Genomic DNA, 12,232 nt, shown 5'->3' with positions numbered 1-12,232 from the left:
TTATCCTCTCACTGCAGGAGGAAGCCATCTTGGAGCTGGGCGTGGCGGTGTGGCGTGCACTAGAAATCTCAGCATTTAAGAGGTAGGGTCAGGAGGATCAGGAGTTCAAGGTCAGCCTGGGCTACTTCAGACACCCTCAAACAAACAAACAAACAAATCTGAGTGTCCTAGGACAGGACAGGTCCTTACACACCTCTAATCCCAGAATTTAAGAGGCTGAGCCCACCAGATTCTGTGGGAGTCCCAGGACTGTCAGGGATACAAAATATAAAAGTATTTAAAATATAATATAAAAATAAAAATAAAAGGCAACCACTACAATTAAAAAAAAAGACTATCTTGAGGGAGTTGGGCTTGATGGTTTATGCCTGTAATCTCAGCACTAAGGAAATAGAAGCAGAAAGATTAAAATTTCAAGGTCATCTTTGGCAGCGTTCGTTGTGAGTCAGTTCAAAGCCAGCACGGAGGACACGACAGGAGACTCCTGTCCAAGAATCCAGCTTGGAGTAGGATGCGGTTATGCTGGTCTCTGGTTGCAGCATTTGAGGGGTCTCAGAGAAATCAGAGAGGCTCAATGTGATGTTGCCTGCCACCAAGCCCGACTTGACCTCTGACTTCCACAAGCCCATACATATACCCATACAAACAACACACACATGCATGTGCGCACGCGGACACACACGCACACACACAGTAATAAAAACAATATTTTCAAAAAAGAATGCAGTGAGACCCTATCTCACAAGACAGCCGGAGCAGCCCAACACGCAGCCAAGCTGTGTCCTGGGAGATACTTTAATGTTCTGTGCTGCCCAGGGCTGGGGCTCAGCCTTCTGCCTCTAGACAGACCCTTTGGAGCCCATAGAAAGAGCAAGACCGTCAAAGGGCACAGGGAGCCCGTGACAGGCTCACAAAAGTCTCCAGCCTCGCAGGGCAGATGGCAAAGGGGAGTTTGGGTCAAATCCTCCATCCACTGAGAACCAGGTCTGAGCAGGTCTGGGAGAAAATCCCATCTAATCCTTCCCGCTGCACCTGGGCCCCAGAGTCCTGCTGGGGTGGCCAAGAAGGGGATCAACACTGTCCCCACCTGTGGCCTCAGCCACAGAGGCGGCCCAGGGCTTGCCAAAGGGCTTCGGATTCCCAATAGAATTCCCAGAAGAAAGCGACTGCCAGGAGCGACGGCTTGGCACTTAGCTGCTCCTAAAGCATGTTCTTCCCTCCAGGAGCTGAGGTTTCACTGTGCCAGACACAGCTCAGGGACCGACAAGCGCAGCTCACTTCCCAGAAGCCTCTGCTCAGCCCAACCAGCCGTTACCACAAGCATCACCCGGTCAGGGAGACAGGAGCTCCAAGGCTGATGTTGTTGGTCTGAAATCGAGGGCATCTGAGCTGGATTTGAGACTTCCTATATTTGTCTCCAGAAACGGTCTCTGCTTCTGGAGGCGAGCTGCTTCCAAAGAGCCCCACGATTCCAACTTCGTGGTATCAACACTCTCATTTAGTCTCTTCCAAGGTCGTGAGAGGCCTAGCAATGCACCCCAATAAACAGAATAGGAAAATGGTGATGAGCCCCATTTCCAAAGTGAGTTCCCATCAGGGCACACTGGCTTTTGTTCTTCTCCAGAGCCCTCTATGGGACACAAGCTGCCATCCTGTGAGCTGAGGCTACCGGGATTCCTCCAAGAGGAACCGAAGGTCCCTGTGGGAGTGAGTCTGGAAGTGGAGGCTTTCCAGGTGAGCCTTGAGCTGACAGCCAGAACACTGCTGGAACCTACAAGTGATTTAGAACCAGAGTGCCCTGCTGTACCACCCCTGAATTCCTGACCATCCTTGTTTGATGAGGCTGTGCACTTCCTGTAAGTATTTGCAACACACACACACACACACACACACACACACACACGCACACACCCCTCCAAGAGAAAGAATAAAAAAAGAGTGTAAAAAAGCTGAGCACTTGAAATCCCAACACTCAGGAGGAGGAAGCAGAAAGAGAGGATGTTTGGGTCAGCCTCAGCTAGATAGCAAGTATGAGGCCAGCCTAGCCTACACAAGATCCCTCGTCTTCTTAAAAACCAACAAACATACAAAGAAAAGTAGTGGGCCAGCTAGAACCCCTCTACACACCCTCTTAGCCAATACTCTGGTTGCTTAGATATAGAGACCCAAAAGCCACGTACCTGTGGTCACATACCAGCCAGGGTACCAGCACTACAGCTGTCCCAAGTCTCCAGATGCCCTGGAAGGGGAGTGAAGAAAACTAATTGCATAGAGGGATCACAAATCATACCATGCGTTAGGCCTTTGGAATTAGTATGACCACAGTTTAACCTGTTCCGTAGGCGTTGGCAGAGAGCTTGCCTGGCGTCCTCAGTTCAACACCAGTACCACGTAAAACCCGGCGTGTGTTGCCAGCATTTGGCAGGTAGTAGCAAGAGGATCAGAAGTTCAAGGTCACCCTCAGTTCTTAGGCCAGCCTGAGGTACGTGAGACACCGCCAATAAATAAAAGTGGCTGGCGAGCTGGCACAGCGGGCCAAGAGTTTGTCTAGTAAGCCTGGCCACTTGAGTTCTATCCTCAAACTCATAGAAGTGTGGGAGGAGACAACCAACTCTACAAAGTTATCCTCTGACCTACACACACACACACACACACACACACCATACACATCACACACAATAAAAATTAATACACTTTCTTTGTGCCAGATGTGGTGACCCACGCTTTTAATCCCAGCACCCAGGAGGCAGAGACAGGCAGATCTCGGTGAATTCAAGGCCAGCCTGATCTACAGAGTGAGTTCCAGGATAGCTGTGGCTAGAGAGACCTTCTCTCAAAAAAAAAATTAATACCTTTTATGATTTGGATTTTGGAGACAGGGTTCCTCCATGTAGCCCTGACTGTCCTGAAATTTGCTCTGTAGATCAGGCTTGGCTCAGACTCAGAGAGATCCATCCGCCTCTGACTCCTGGGTGCTGGGATTAAAGACCTGCACCACCAGACTAAATTAATACTTTTTTCAATAAAAAATATCTCTATTTAAAATGTTATAGTAGAAACATAATCAAGAAAAAAGTAGGGGGCTGGAGAGATGGCTCAGTGGTTAAGAGCATTGCCTGCTCTTCCCTGAGTTCAATCCTCAGCAACCACATGGTGGCTCACAACCATCTGTAATGAGGTCTGGTGCCCTCTTCTGGCCTGCAGACATATACACAGACAGAATATTGTATACCTAATAAATAAATAAATATTAAAAAAAAGAAAAAAGTACCCAGGAATCTCCCATGGGCTCCCATGGACAATTTGAAGCATCGGCAAGCGCGATAGTGTCTCCAATGGAGGGCTGCTGGGTTTTGTCTCTCAGACCACATCTTTGTAGTGCTCTCCTGTCTTCTAACCGAGTCCTCCTGGGAAGGAGGAGGCACTGTGCAAAGAACTGCACTGACCCTGTGTCCCCGGGCTCCTTGTGGTTTCTCTGGTGGCTCCCTGTCATCCTGAGGTCAGGGTTAGGGCAATACCAACTGGCCTCACACCCTAGAGTCAGAGCAGTCCCCGCCCACGGGTCGGACTGTGGTTTCTCATCACCTCTCTGACTTCCCCACCATTGGCTCTAAACCCGCTTCACCTTCAAACAAGTCTCCCCAATGGCTGATGGGAAACCACCAAGCCACTGCTTTTCTGACCTCTGTGTCTTCCCTTCTGCTACCCTGCAGAGGCTAGACATGTGGGCCCTGGTCAAGGAGAGAGCAAATTGAACCCCAGGCATAGCCTCCCCCAGCATTGGTTCCCAGTGGGTCCTTCCTTTGTGAGTGTGAACTTCTGGGTCTCAGAGCAACATGAGGCTCCATAGTTTGAAATAGTAATAATAAAACAATAATGTATTGAACTGGGTAAAATTCTTATAAAAAACCTGAGTTGGATCTTCCATCAGGACTCATATGTTAGGGGAAAAAAAAAAGCCTAGGCACAAAGCACACTTGTAATCCCAGTACTGTGGAAGGGACTCAGTGACCCACCAGCCTGCATAGCTCACTTGGTGAGCTCTAGGCCAGGAAGAGATCCTGTTTCACAACCTGAAGAATAGCAGCCAAGGCTGTCCTCGGCCTCCATACACATGAATGCACACACAAGTACACACAGGAACTGTATACCCACATCAAAACGTTTAAGAATTTCAAGGAAACATCATCAAAGCCCTGAATCCCAGCACAAGGCCCTTTGGAGCACAGGACCCTGTGTTTCCCAGTTGGAACCCCCAACAGTCAGCCCTGCTCTGGCGTGTTCGCTGGGGCTCTCTCTGATGTGTTTCTTTGCGTGGGACCTGTCCAGGCTGTCCCAGGCAGGATATGGGGTTAGTATCTGACCCCTAGATCTTGCTATCTGTCCAGTATCTGCCAGATCTGAACAGAAAGGTCCCCTGGGCCCTGGGTGGCCTTCTAGGGCAGGGACCGTGGTCACTTTCTATTGTAGAGACCATAGACTTCATGCATGGGTATGTGGGCCCAGTGTTTTCCAGAAGCGTTCCTGAAGGAAGCGCCTAGAAAATACTGTTCTGGTAGACTACATAGCTCAGCTTTGACTAGCAGGATAGTACTGCCTGCAAGGAAAACCCAGAGTAGCAGACAGGGAGAAGCCTAGTTTCTGGGAACCCCAGAAAACTAGGGGAAGTGAACTGAACCCAACTTCTGCTCTGCAGTGTGGGACACACACACACACACACACACACACACACACACACACACACACGCTGAGCCAGGACCTAACTTTGCTGAGTAAGGAAAGCAGTGGAAATTCCCCAGGGCTGTGACCTTGCGAGTAGCCTGGGTGGTTGAAATGTCTCTGGGAAGTTTGTGCAGCTTCTTCGAGGCTGTCCTGGAAAGAGCACTGGTGGCCCAGGGACAGACGACACGGAAACTTCTAGACACATTTGCTTCACTGCTCTTCCTCTTTTCCTTTCTTTTTTTTTTTTTTTTTTGGTTTTTTTCGAGACAGGGTTTCTCTGTAGCTTTTGGGCCTGTCCTGGAACTCGCTCTGTAGACCAGGCTGGTCTCGAACTCACAGAGATCCTTCTGCCTCTGCCTCCCGAGTGCTGGGATTAAAGGTGTGCGCCACCATCGCCCGGCCCTCTTTTCCTTTCTTATTCTTAACGTTGTCGGCTTTGTTCTTATGATTTTTTTTACATCGATGAGTGTTTTGCTTGCATGTCTGTATAATGCATGGGTACCTGGTGCTCCCTGGGGTCAGAAGAGGAATCAGATCCCCTGGAACTAGAGTTACTGATGGTTGTGGGCAGCTATGTGGGTGCCGGGACTCAGACCTGGGTCCTCTGTAGGATCAGCTGGTGCTCCTTATCACTGAGCCATCTCTCTAGCCCCTTGTTCTTAAGTTTTAAGTTTTAAAGAACTGTCAACATCCCAAACTAAGAAGAATATCCAGAAACACTCCTAGGCATGAAGTCTAGTCTTCCACAGGGAATGACCACCGTGCCACACCCTAGTTACCCTGATAACAAGTCCAAGTGGCCAGTGTTATCTACCCAAATGCCTGTGGTCCTTTTCCTGATGCTGGAGCTAAGGGCATGTCTCTAATAAGAGTAGGGAAATAGGTGTGGGGGCTCAGATCTGTAATCCCAACACTCAGGCAGGGGAGTCAATGCAAGTTCAAGTCCACCCTCAGTTACTAGTGAGTTCTAGGCTAGTCAGGGCAACATAATGAGACCTTGTGTTAAAAAGGAAGAAGCCAAAGAAAGTGGGAAAACAGAAAGTGGACTAGGAGCTCATTGTACTTTAGTGATTTCGGGGAAAGTATGTTTCTTTGTGGAAGTGAAATTCTAATGGTTTTATCTTGTTGTTGCTCTTGTCTTAGAGAGGGCTTGATACTGAAGCTTAGGCTAGCCTGAATCTCACTATGTTGCCCAGGTTGGCCTGGAATTCCTGCCTTAGCTTGCCGAACCACTATGTCCAGCTTTTGCAAAACATTTAATAGACAAGGGGTTCTAGATTGCTTCCTGTTGCCGTAATAAACGCCGTGACCCAAAGCAATTTAAGGGAGGGAAGAATTGACTTCAGCTCATATTTTCAGGCCACAGTCCACCCTTGAAGGAAGTCAGGGCAAGTATTCAGCATGAGAACCACGGAAGGACACTGTTAGCTGGTGGCTCAGCTAGTTTTCTTAGACAGCCAAGGACTACCTGCCTAGGGATGGGACCACTCGTAGTGGGCTGGGCCTTCTGACAGCAGCCTACAGAGATGCCCACGAGCCAATATGACCCAGCCAATTCTTTAACGAGGTTCCCTTTTCTCAGGCAACTCTAGGTTGTATCTGATTTACGATAAAAACCAACCAGGAACAGAAGGGGAGGTTAAGTCAGAAGACAGCCTGAATTCCCTGGTGAAACCTTCCTCAGCCATTTGTGTCTTTTCTTCTCTTCCTCTTATACCCCCTACCCTGCACGCACGCACACACACACACACACACACAGACACACACACACACACACACACACACAGACACACACACACACACACACACACACACACACACACACACACTGGAAGTGTCTCCAGGATGAGATTTTTCTACCATCCAGTGCCTGAAAAGGTGTTTGCAGATTTTCTACCTTTGAGGGTTCAGAAAAAGCTTTCCTATTCTGCTTCTCATTCTAATAAACGTATCGGACTTGGGGACTGCACTGTACTTGGTGCTGGGTTCATGTCTTTCCGCTTGAAGGGCTGGGTATTTAAGGCATGGGCCATTTTCTTGCACTGTTGGGGACACCAGCAGCAGCTTTGGCATGTCCTGTGCCCTCCATGGTGATCAGGGCTTGGAGTTAGGGATGAGGAGGAGGGTCTTGGCACCGTTGTAGACTCTCCAGCTGGGCCGGTTTCCCAGGAGGAAGGGAATGGACACTGGGGAGGCCATGGTGGTTAGTAGCCAAGCCACTGTGGTTGAGGAGAGGCGGGGCTTCTCTCCCGTGGTCCAGAGAGGGACTGTAAAAGGTTTCAGACTTGGAGGCAAGTCATTTTGTTACCATAGCTTGTTAGAGAGCATCTGTGAGTGGCCAAGAGACTCTCAGCTCACAGGCTGGGACAGAGAGTCACGGGACATAACAGTGGGCACCTAAGGGATGGTATTGGTGGTGAGCTTGGAGGCTCCTCACCTAGCTGTGCAGCTTGGCTCCCTGGAGTCTACAGCTGGGGGAAAGCCAGCCCTGCTCCCAGGGCCGTGGGGAAATAATTAGTCCCTCTAAAGAGCATTGTAATCTCAGATCAAAGGGGTCTCCCAGCTGCAGAGCCCTTTACAGGCTCAAGGCCAGCCCCTGGAACACCCACTCCAGGCCAATCCAGGGTGCAGCTCGCGCACCCTCCAAAGTACCACCGAGTCCTGAGTTTGACTGGCCTAGTAAACCTCTGTCCCCTAAGACATCACTTCACTGGCCAGCACACTGTAGTGCCAGGCACGGGCCTGCAGCCATTCTTCTGGCACACTCAGGCTTGAGCACTGTGACTCTAGATCCCTGGGACAAGGCCATCTACCTTTCAGTTCCTAGGTTTCTCTAGAAAGGGCTGGGGGCCGGGAAGGTTGGGAGGTGGGGGGCGGTGGCCCGGGGCCAGACGCACGAGGGGCCAGTAGGCGCCAAGGAGTGGGGCGGGGGCGTGGTCCAGTAGAGAACGTGGAACGAGAGGGGGCGTGTTCGGGGAGTGGCCAGAGGGTACCTCGCTAGCCCGGAAGGAGCGGGAGGAGGAGTCGCAGGATCTGGAGTTGTTCCCACGTGAGAGGATCGTGCCGGATTCCTCCGGTGCGGCGGCGGCTAACTGCCGGGCGTCCGGCGGAGCTGAGATCGCTGGCCCGGCGCGGGTGGGTGGCCCGATGCGGCGGTGGCTCCGCGGGCTGTGAGCCGGGTGTCCGGCGTCAGAGCCCCGTGTGCCGCCGTGGGGCCTCGCGTCCCGGGCACACGGGATGCGGGCGGCCGACTCGGGCTCGTGGGAGCGCGTCCGCCAGCTCGCGGCACACGGCCAGCCGACTCCGTCCTGCGGCCGGGACACCGGGCTCCTGCGCGCTCCGGAACCTGGAGCCTGCGAGCTATGCACGGATGCTGCGGCGCCTCGAGAGCAGCAGCGAGCTGGGGCGGTCACCGATGCAGCCGATGGCTATGGCAGCCAGCTGGGTAGGTGCTTGAGGGGCGGGCAGGGCGGCGCGGTTGCAGGCCCTAGAGCCCGGGAGCCGCCGGGACCGGGCGCGCGGGGGCGCTCGGGGCCGGGGAGCTCCGAGCCAGCCGTTGGTGGCAAAGTTGTGTCCCCGAGAGCCGGGTGGGTGCGGCCGGTTAGCACACTGGACGAGAAGAGTTTTTAAGCTTGGGAGCTGGGGTCTCGAGGCTCTCCGGCAACACCCCTCCCCCCTTCTAGAACCTTAAGAGGACTGCAGGGAGAGAGGTCAGGGCCATGCCTGTCAGAGTCCTGGAATCCCTTGGCGCCTGCAGACTCAGCTCCGGGATGGACCCAGAGCGTGGGAAAGGGGCTAGCCCTGTGCAAACTTGGGACGGTCCCTTGTGAGTTCTTAAGCGTCGGAGCTAGGGTTTTAGGGCTATCTGGTTCCGCGACTCGAGCTTGCCAAAGCACTAACTACATGGAGAGAGGTCAAATCCACGTTTGTCAGGGTCCTGCAATACAGTGGCGCCTGCAGATCGACTTCGGGGAAGGACCTGGAGTAAGTGTGGGTAAGGGCCTAGCTCGCTGCAAAGTTGGGGCGACCCCCTGTCCTATATTCTATAACCCATCTGGCTGCCGTAAGTCCGGAAAAAGAGTTCTCCTTCGCTCTAGCCGCTCATATTTGCTGGAGTGGAGCAGAGAGATTGCTGACTTTCACATACACTTTAACTCCAGGAGAAATTGCAGCAGTGGGAAGCACAAGCGCCGAGGTCTAATTGCGAGTGCTTGGCCGATCCGCCCCAAGTAGAGTACAGTGGTTCTGTGTTAAAATGCGCCCAGTGGGTGCGCCCATTCCCGGCTCAGCTGTCTTCCTCCACCCGCCCCCAAGTTAAGTCATGGGGTGGGGGCAGGAACCCTGGATCCGCCTGTCTCCAAGGGGGAAACAATTTAGGTGGAAGTCTGCCGGCTTTTCCGAGAAGAGCCTGCCATCCTTCAGTCTGAACTTCTGAACACTTTTCCAGGAACAACGGAAGTGCACAGGATTTTTTTTATTAATTGTTGAGCACCTTACTGTGCTGTAGGAATTTTTGTGCAGTGTCCTGAAGCCCCACCTGGAAGTGACGCTGTCTTTATCTCTCCCTGCAGAGACTGACAGAACAACCCAGAGGCGGAGCCACTTAGAGCTCTCACTGTCGTAAACCTTGGTGCTGGCATCTCAGCTTTTATTTTGTCTAAGGCAGGGTCTTAGGACCATGCTGACTTTGAACTCCAGGTCCTTCTGTCATGCTAGGGCTACCGGTACTGGCTATCGACTGGCTTTGGCACCTCAGGTTCTGCCCGTGGCATGGTAAAACCTAGCACGTTGATCCTGCTCCCAGGCAGGTTGCTCCTGAGCTGGGGAACCCACAGAGTACCTGCCAAGTGATTCCTTCCTCTGGGAAAGAGCCAGCTGATGTACAGCAGCATGCAGGTTAAGCAAGTTGTGTCATCTCTTTGAGACTTGGTTTACCCACCGTGGAAATGGGTACCCGCTAAGGGGGGTGTCATCATTTAAAAGATGCTCTGTGTCAACTAGGCATAGTGCCTCATACCTGTCGCCATTCCAGGTTCTCAGGAGACTGAGACGCAAGGGTGTTGAGTTCAGGACCTGTCTGTGCCTCACAGTGAGGTCAAGGCCACCCTGGGCAGCTCAGCAAGACGATCCTGCCTCAAAACAAAAAGCACAAACAAACAAATAACAACAACAACAACAACAAACCACAACTCAGTGGTAGAGCACTTGCTCAGGGTGTTTGAGAATCTAGCTTTGCTCTCCAGTAGAAAAAAGGCAGACGAAATGGCTCAGTGGGAAATGGCACTTGCTGCCAAGCCTTGAGTTCCATCCCCCTGATCCAAGTGGTGGAAGGAGGGAGCTGTCTTCTGGACCTCCACGCATGATGTGTCTGCTTGCCCCGTCCATACACAAATTATGTTTTTAAAATAAGAGAGGGAGGAGCGAGGGAGCACCTAGCCTGTGTCACCGCAGGTGCATAATAAATATTAGTCCTGGCCTTCTCATACCTGGCATACTTGCAGTCCCACCTGTCACTCACCGCCCCAGGGACTCAGTTTCCCTGTAGGCTGTGATGCTATCTTCCTTGTCCCTGCCCTTTTGACCTGTGTGTGTCATGATGACTTTTGTCCCATCTGTAAAAATGCTTTAGGGCTCTGAGGCCAATGTGTTGCGGCCGTGGACACTGTTATTATGTCAACGTGTGGAAGATGGCTGGGTGGAGGGTGCAGCTGTTGACTCTGTGTCTGGATGGGCTCCGTTCCTGTGTTCATAACAATGTCCTAATGGCATGCTGCACCCGGGAGACGCCTGCCTCTTATATCTGAAACTGGTTGTTTGCCACGGCCCTCTCTCATCACGTGTCCCTAGAGGGGAGCGGGTGTTAGAGATGGCGGGTCCCAAATCACTGGGGGCATTCCTGCAGGAGACAAGGTCACACCAGCAGGCTGTCCAGAAAGTTCTGGCCCTTCCTTCTCCAAGTCACTCCCTTTCTCTCTGTTTCCCTTCCTCCTTCTCTTCCTTCCTTCTTTCCTCTCCCCCTTTCTTTCCTTTGCAGGGTCCTCTGTGGCCCGGTCAAACTTGATAAGTAGCTGAGGATGACCTTCAATTTCTGATCCTCCTGACTCCACGGCCTGAGCCCTGAGTCACCATGCCCAGTTTTATTCGGTATTGGGAATCGAACCTAGGACCTCACGTACACTATGCAAACACTAACCTTAACTACATCTTCAATGTCTCATGTCTGGTCTTTTTTTAAATTTAAGCTTGAATTATTTTATTTATGTGTGTGCATGTGTACCCTCAGAGACCGGAGGAGGGGGATCGGATCGCCTGGAACTAGAGTCCCCAGTGGTTGTGAACCACCTGATATGGGTGCTGGGAGCCGAACTGTGGTCCCCTGCAAAAGCAGCAAGTGCTCTTAACTGCTGAGCTGCCCAATGTCTGCGTCTTCAAGGACAGTTTCAATGATATCTGGAGGCCGTTGGCAGCCAGTGCGGAAATGGTTTCTGTTTATGGGAGTTTTCTTCTAGGAAGGAAATGGGAATTCTTTGCCTTAGCACCACAGGCTGAAGTTGTTGGGGAAATAAACATTCCAGCCAGACTGTGTGAGTCTTCTTAGACTCAGCCGTTTGTCCCAAACTGGACCCGATGCTCAGCTTGAGGCTCTGAAGAGATAGAGGCCTTGCTGGATGAGTCCTTCTGGGAGTGAACACTTTGCCTGAGGATGTAGGTCTGCACACCTTGACATTGCTCAGGAGGCCTGCCCTGAGATCCACAGGGTGATGGCCCTGAAATAGTGATAGCTCTGACCTCTAGGGTAAATGGACCAATGACCAGAGCAGAGGACGCAAGCATTGACTGCCTGTGTAGTCCCCACCACACCCCACCTCTCCCCAATTCCCTCTGACCTTGAGATACCTGATAGACCAGTTTGCCTTTCGGAAGTCTTGATTCCAGAGCCCCTGCAGCGTGAGCCAGGTGCCCACTAGGTGTTCTTAACTGGGAACATGAATTGATTCGGCCTCTCGGTCATTGCTCATTCATTCGGTCATCTATTTGGAACACCTGCTAAGAGCCAGGTGCTATTAGAGCTGTCAGGACTATCGTAGCAAACAAAAGCAACTGCAGTCCATCTTCCAAGGCTCTTAGACTCCGTGGGAGGGGATTGCCCATAGGCACGCGTGTCCGAGACAGACAAGGCCAGGGGCCGAAAGTGCCGTGCAGAAAATGAAGCTGGGAGGGGATCTGGCTGGAGGGACAAGCTACCTCATGTTAAGAGAGTGGTTAAAGACAGAGGCATGTGTAGCGAGGCTCTTTGGGTGCTGAGTCCCTTAGGCTAAAGAACATTGCTACTGGCTGCCGTTCTAAGTCTGTTTGGAAAAGAGCGTGTTTCTGTGGACAACAGTGATTAATCTGTCTACCTCTGAACTTGTGATTTTAGATTGTGTTTTTGTTTCTTTGTCTTGAGACATGGTAACCTCTTTCCTAGGCTGGCTTCAGCTCACTCTGTCATCACCGCTTGACTTTCTGA

The 12,232-nt window shown here is 51.8% G+C and overlaps 1 protein-coding gene across 4 annotated transcripts in view; it reads left to right on the top strand.

Moving 5' to 3' along the window:
- Kazn (kazrin, periplakin interacting protein) overlaps positions 1 to 12,232 on the top strand; it is a 908,996-nt gene that overhangs the window by 774,854 nt on the left and 121,910 nt on the right. For 2 of the 4 annotated variants that reach the window (XM_075946809.1, XM_075946812.1), the window contains exon 1: positions 7,764 to 8,167. The exons of the other annotated variants lie outside the window; for them this stretch is intronic. In XM_075946809.1, the coding sequence (XP_075802924.1) occupies positions 7,960 to 8,167 (208 nt within the window). In that variant the 5' untranslated portion in view covers positions 7,764 to 7,959. Of the gene's footprint in view, positions 1 to 7,763; positions 8,168 to 12,232 lie in introns of those variants that run through there. 4 annotated transcript variants of the gene reach the window in all.

The sequence above is a fragment of the Microtus pennsylvanicus genome, chromosome 13 (assembly GCF_037038515.1).
Source record: "Microtus pennsylvanicus isolate mMicPen1 chromosome 13, mMicPen1.hap1, whole genome shotgun sequence".
Taxonomy (NCBI): Eukaryota; Metazoa; Chordata; class Mammalia; order Rodentia; family Cricetidae; genus Microtus; species Microtus pennsylvanicus.
Note: the sequence above shows the minus strand (reverse complement) of the source record. Positions and strands in the feature narration are given on the sequence as shown.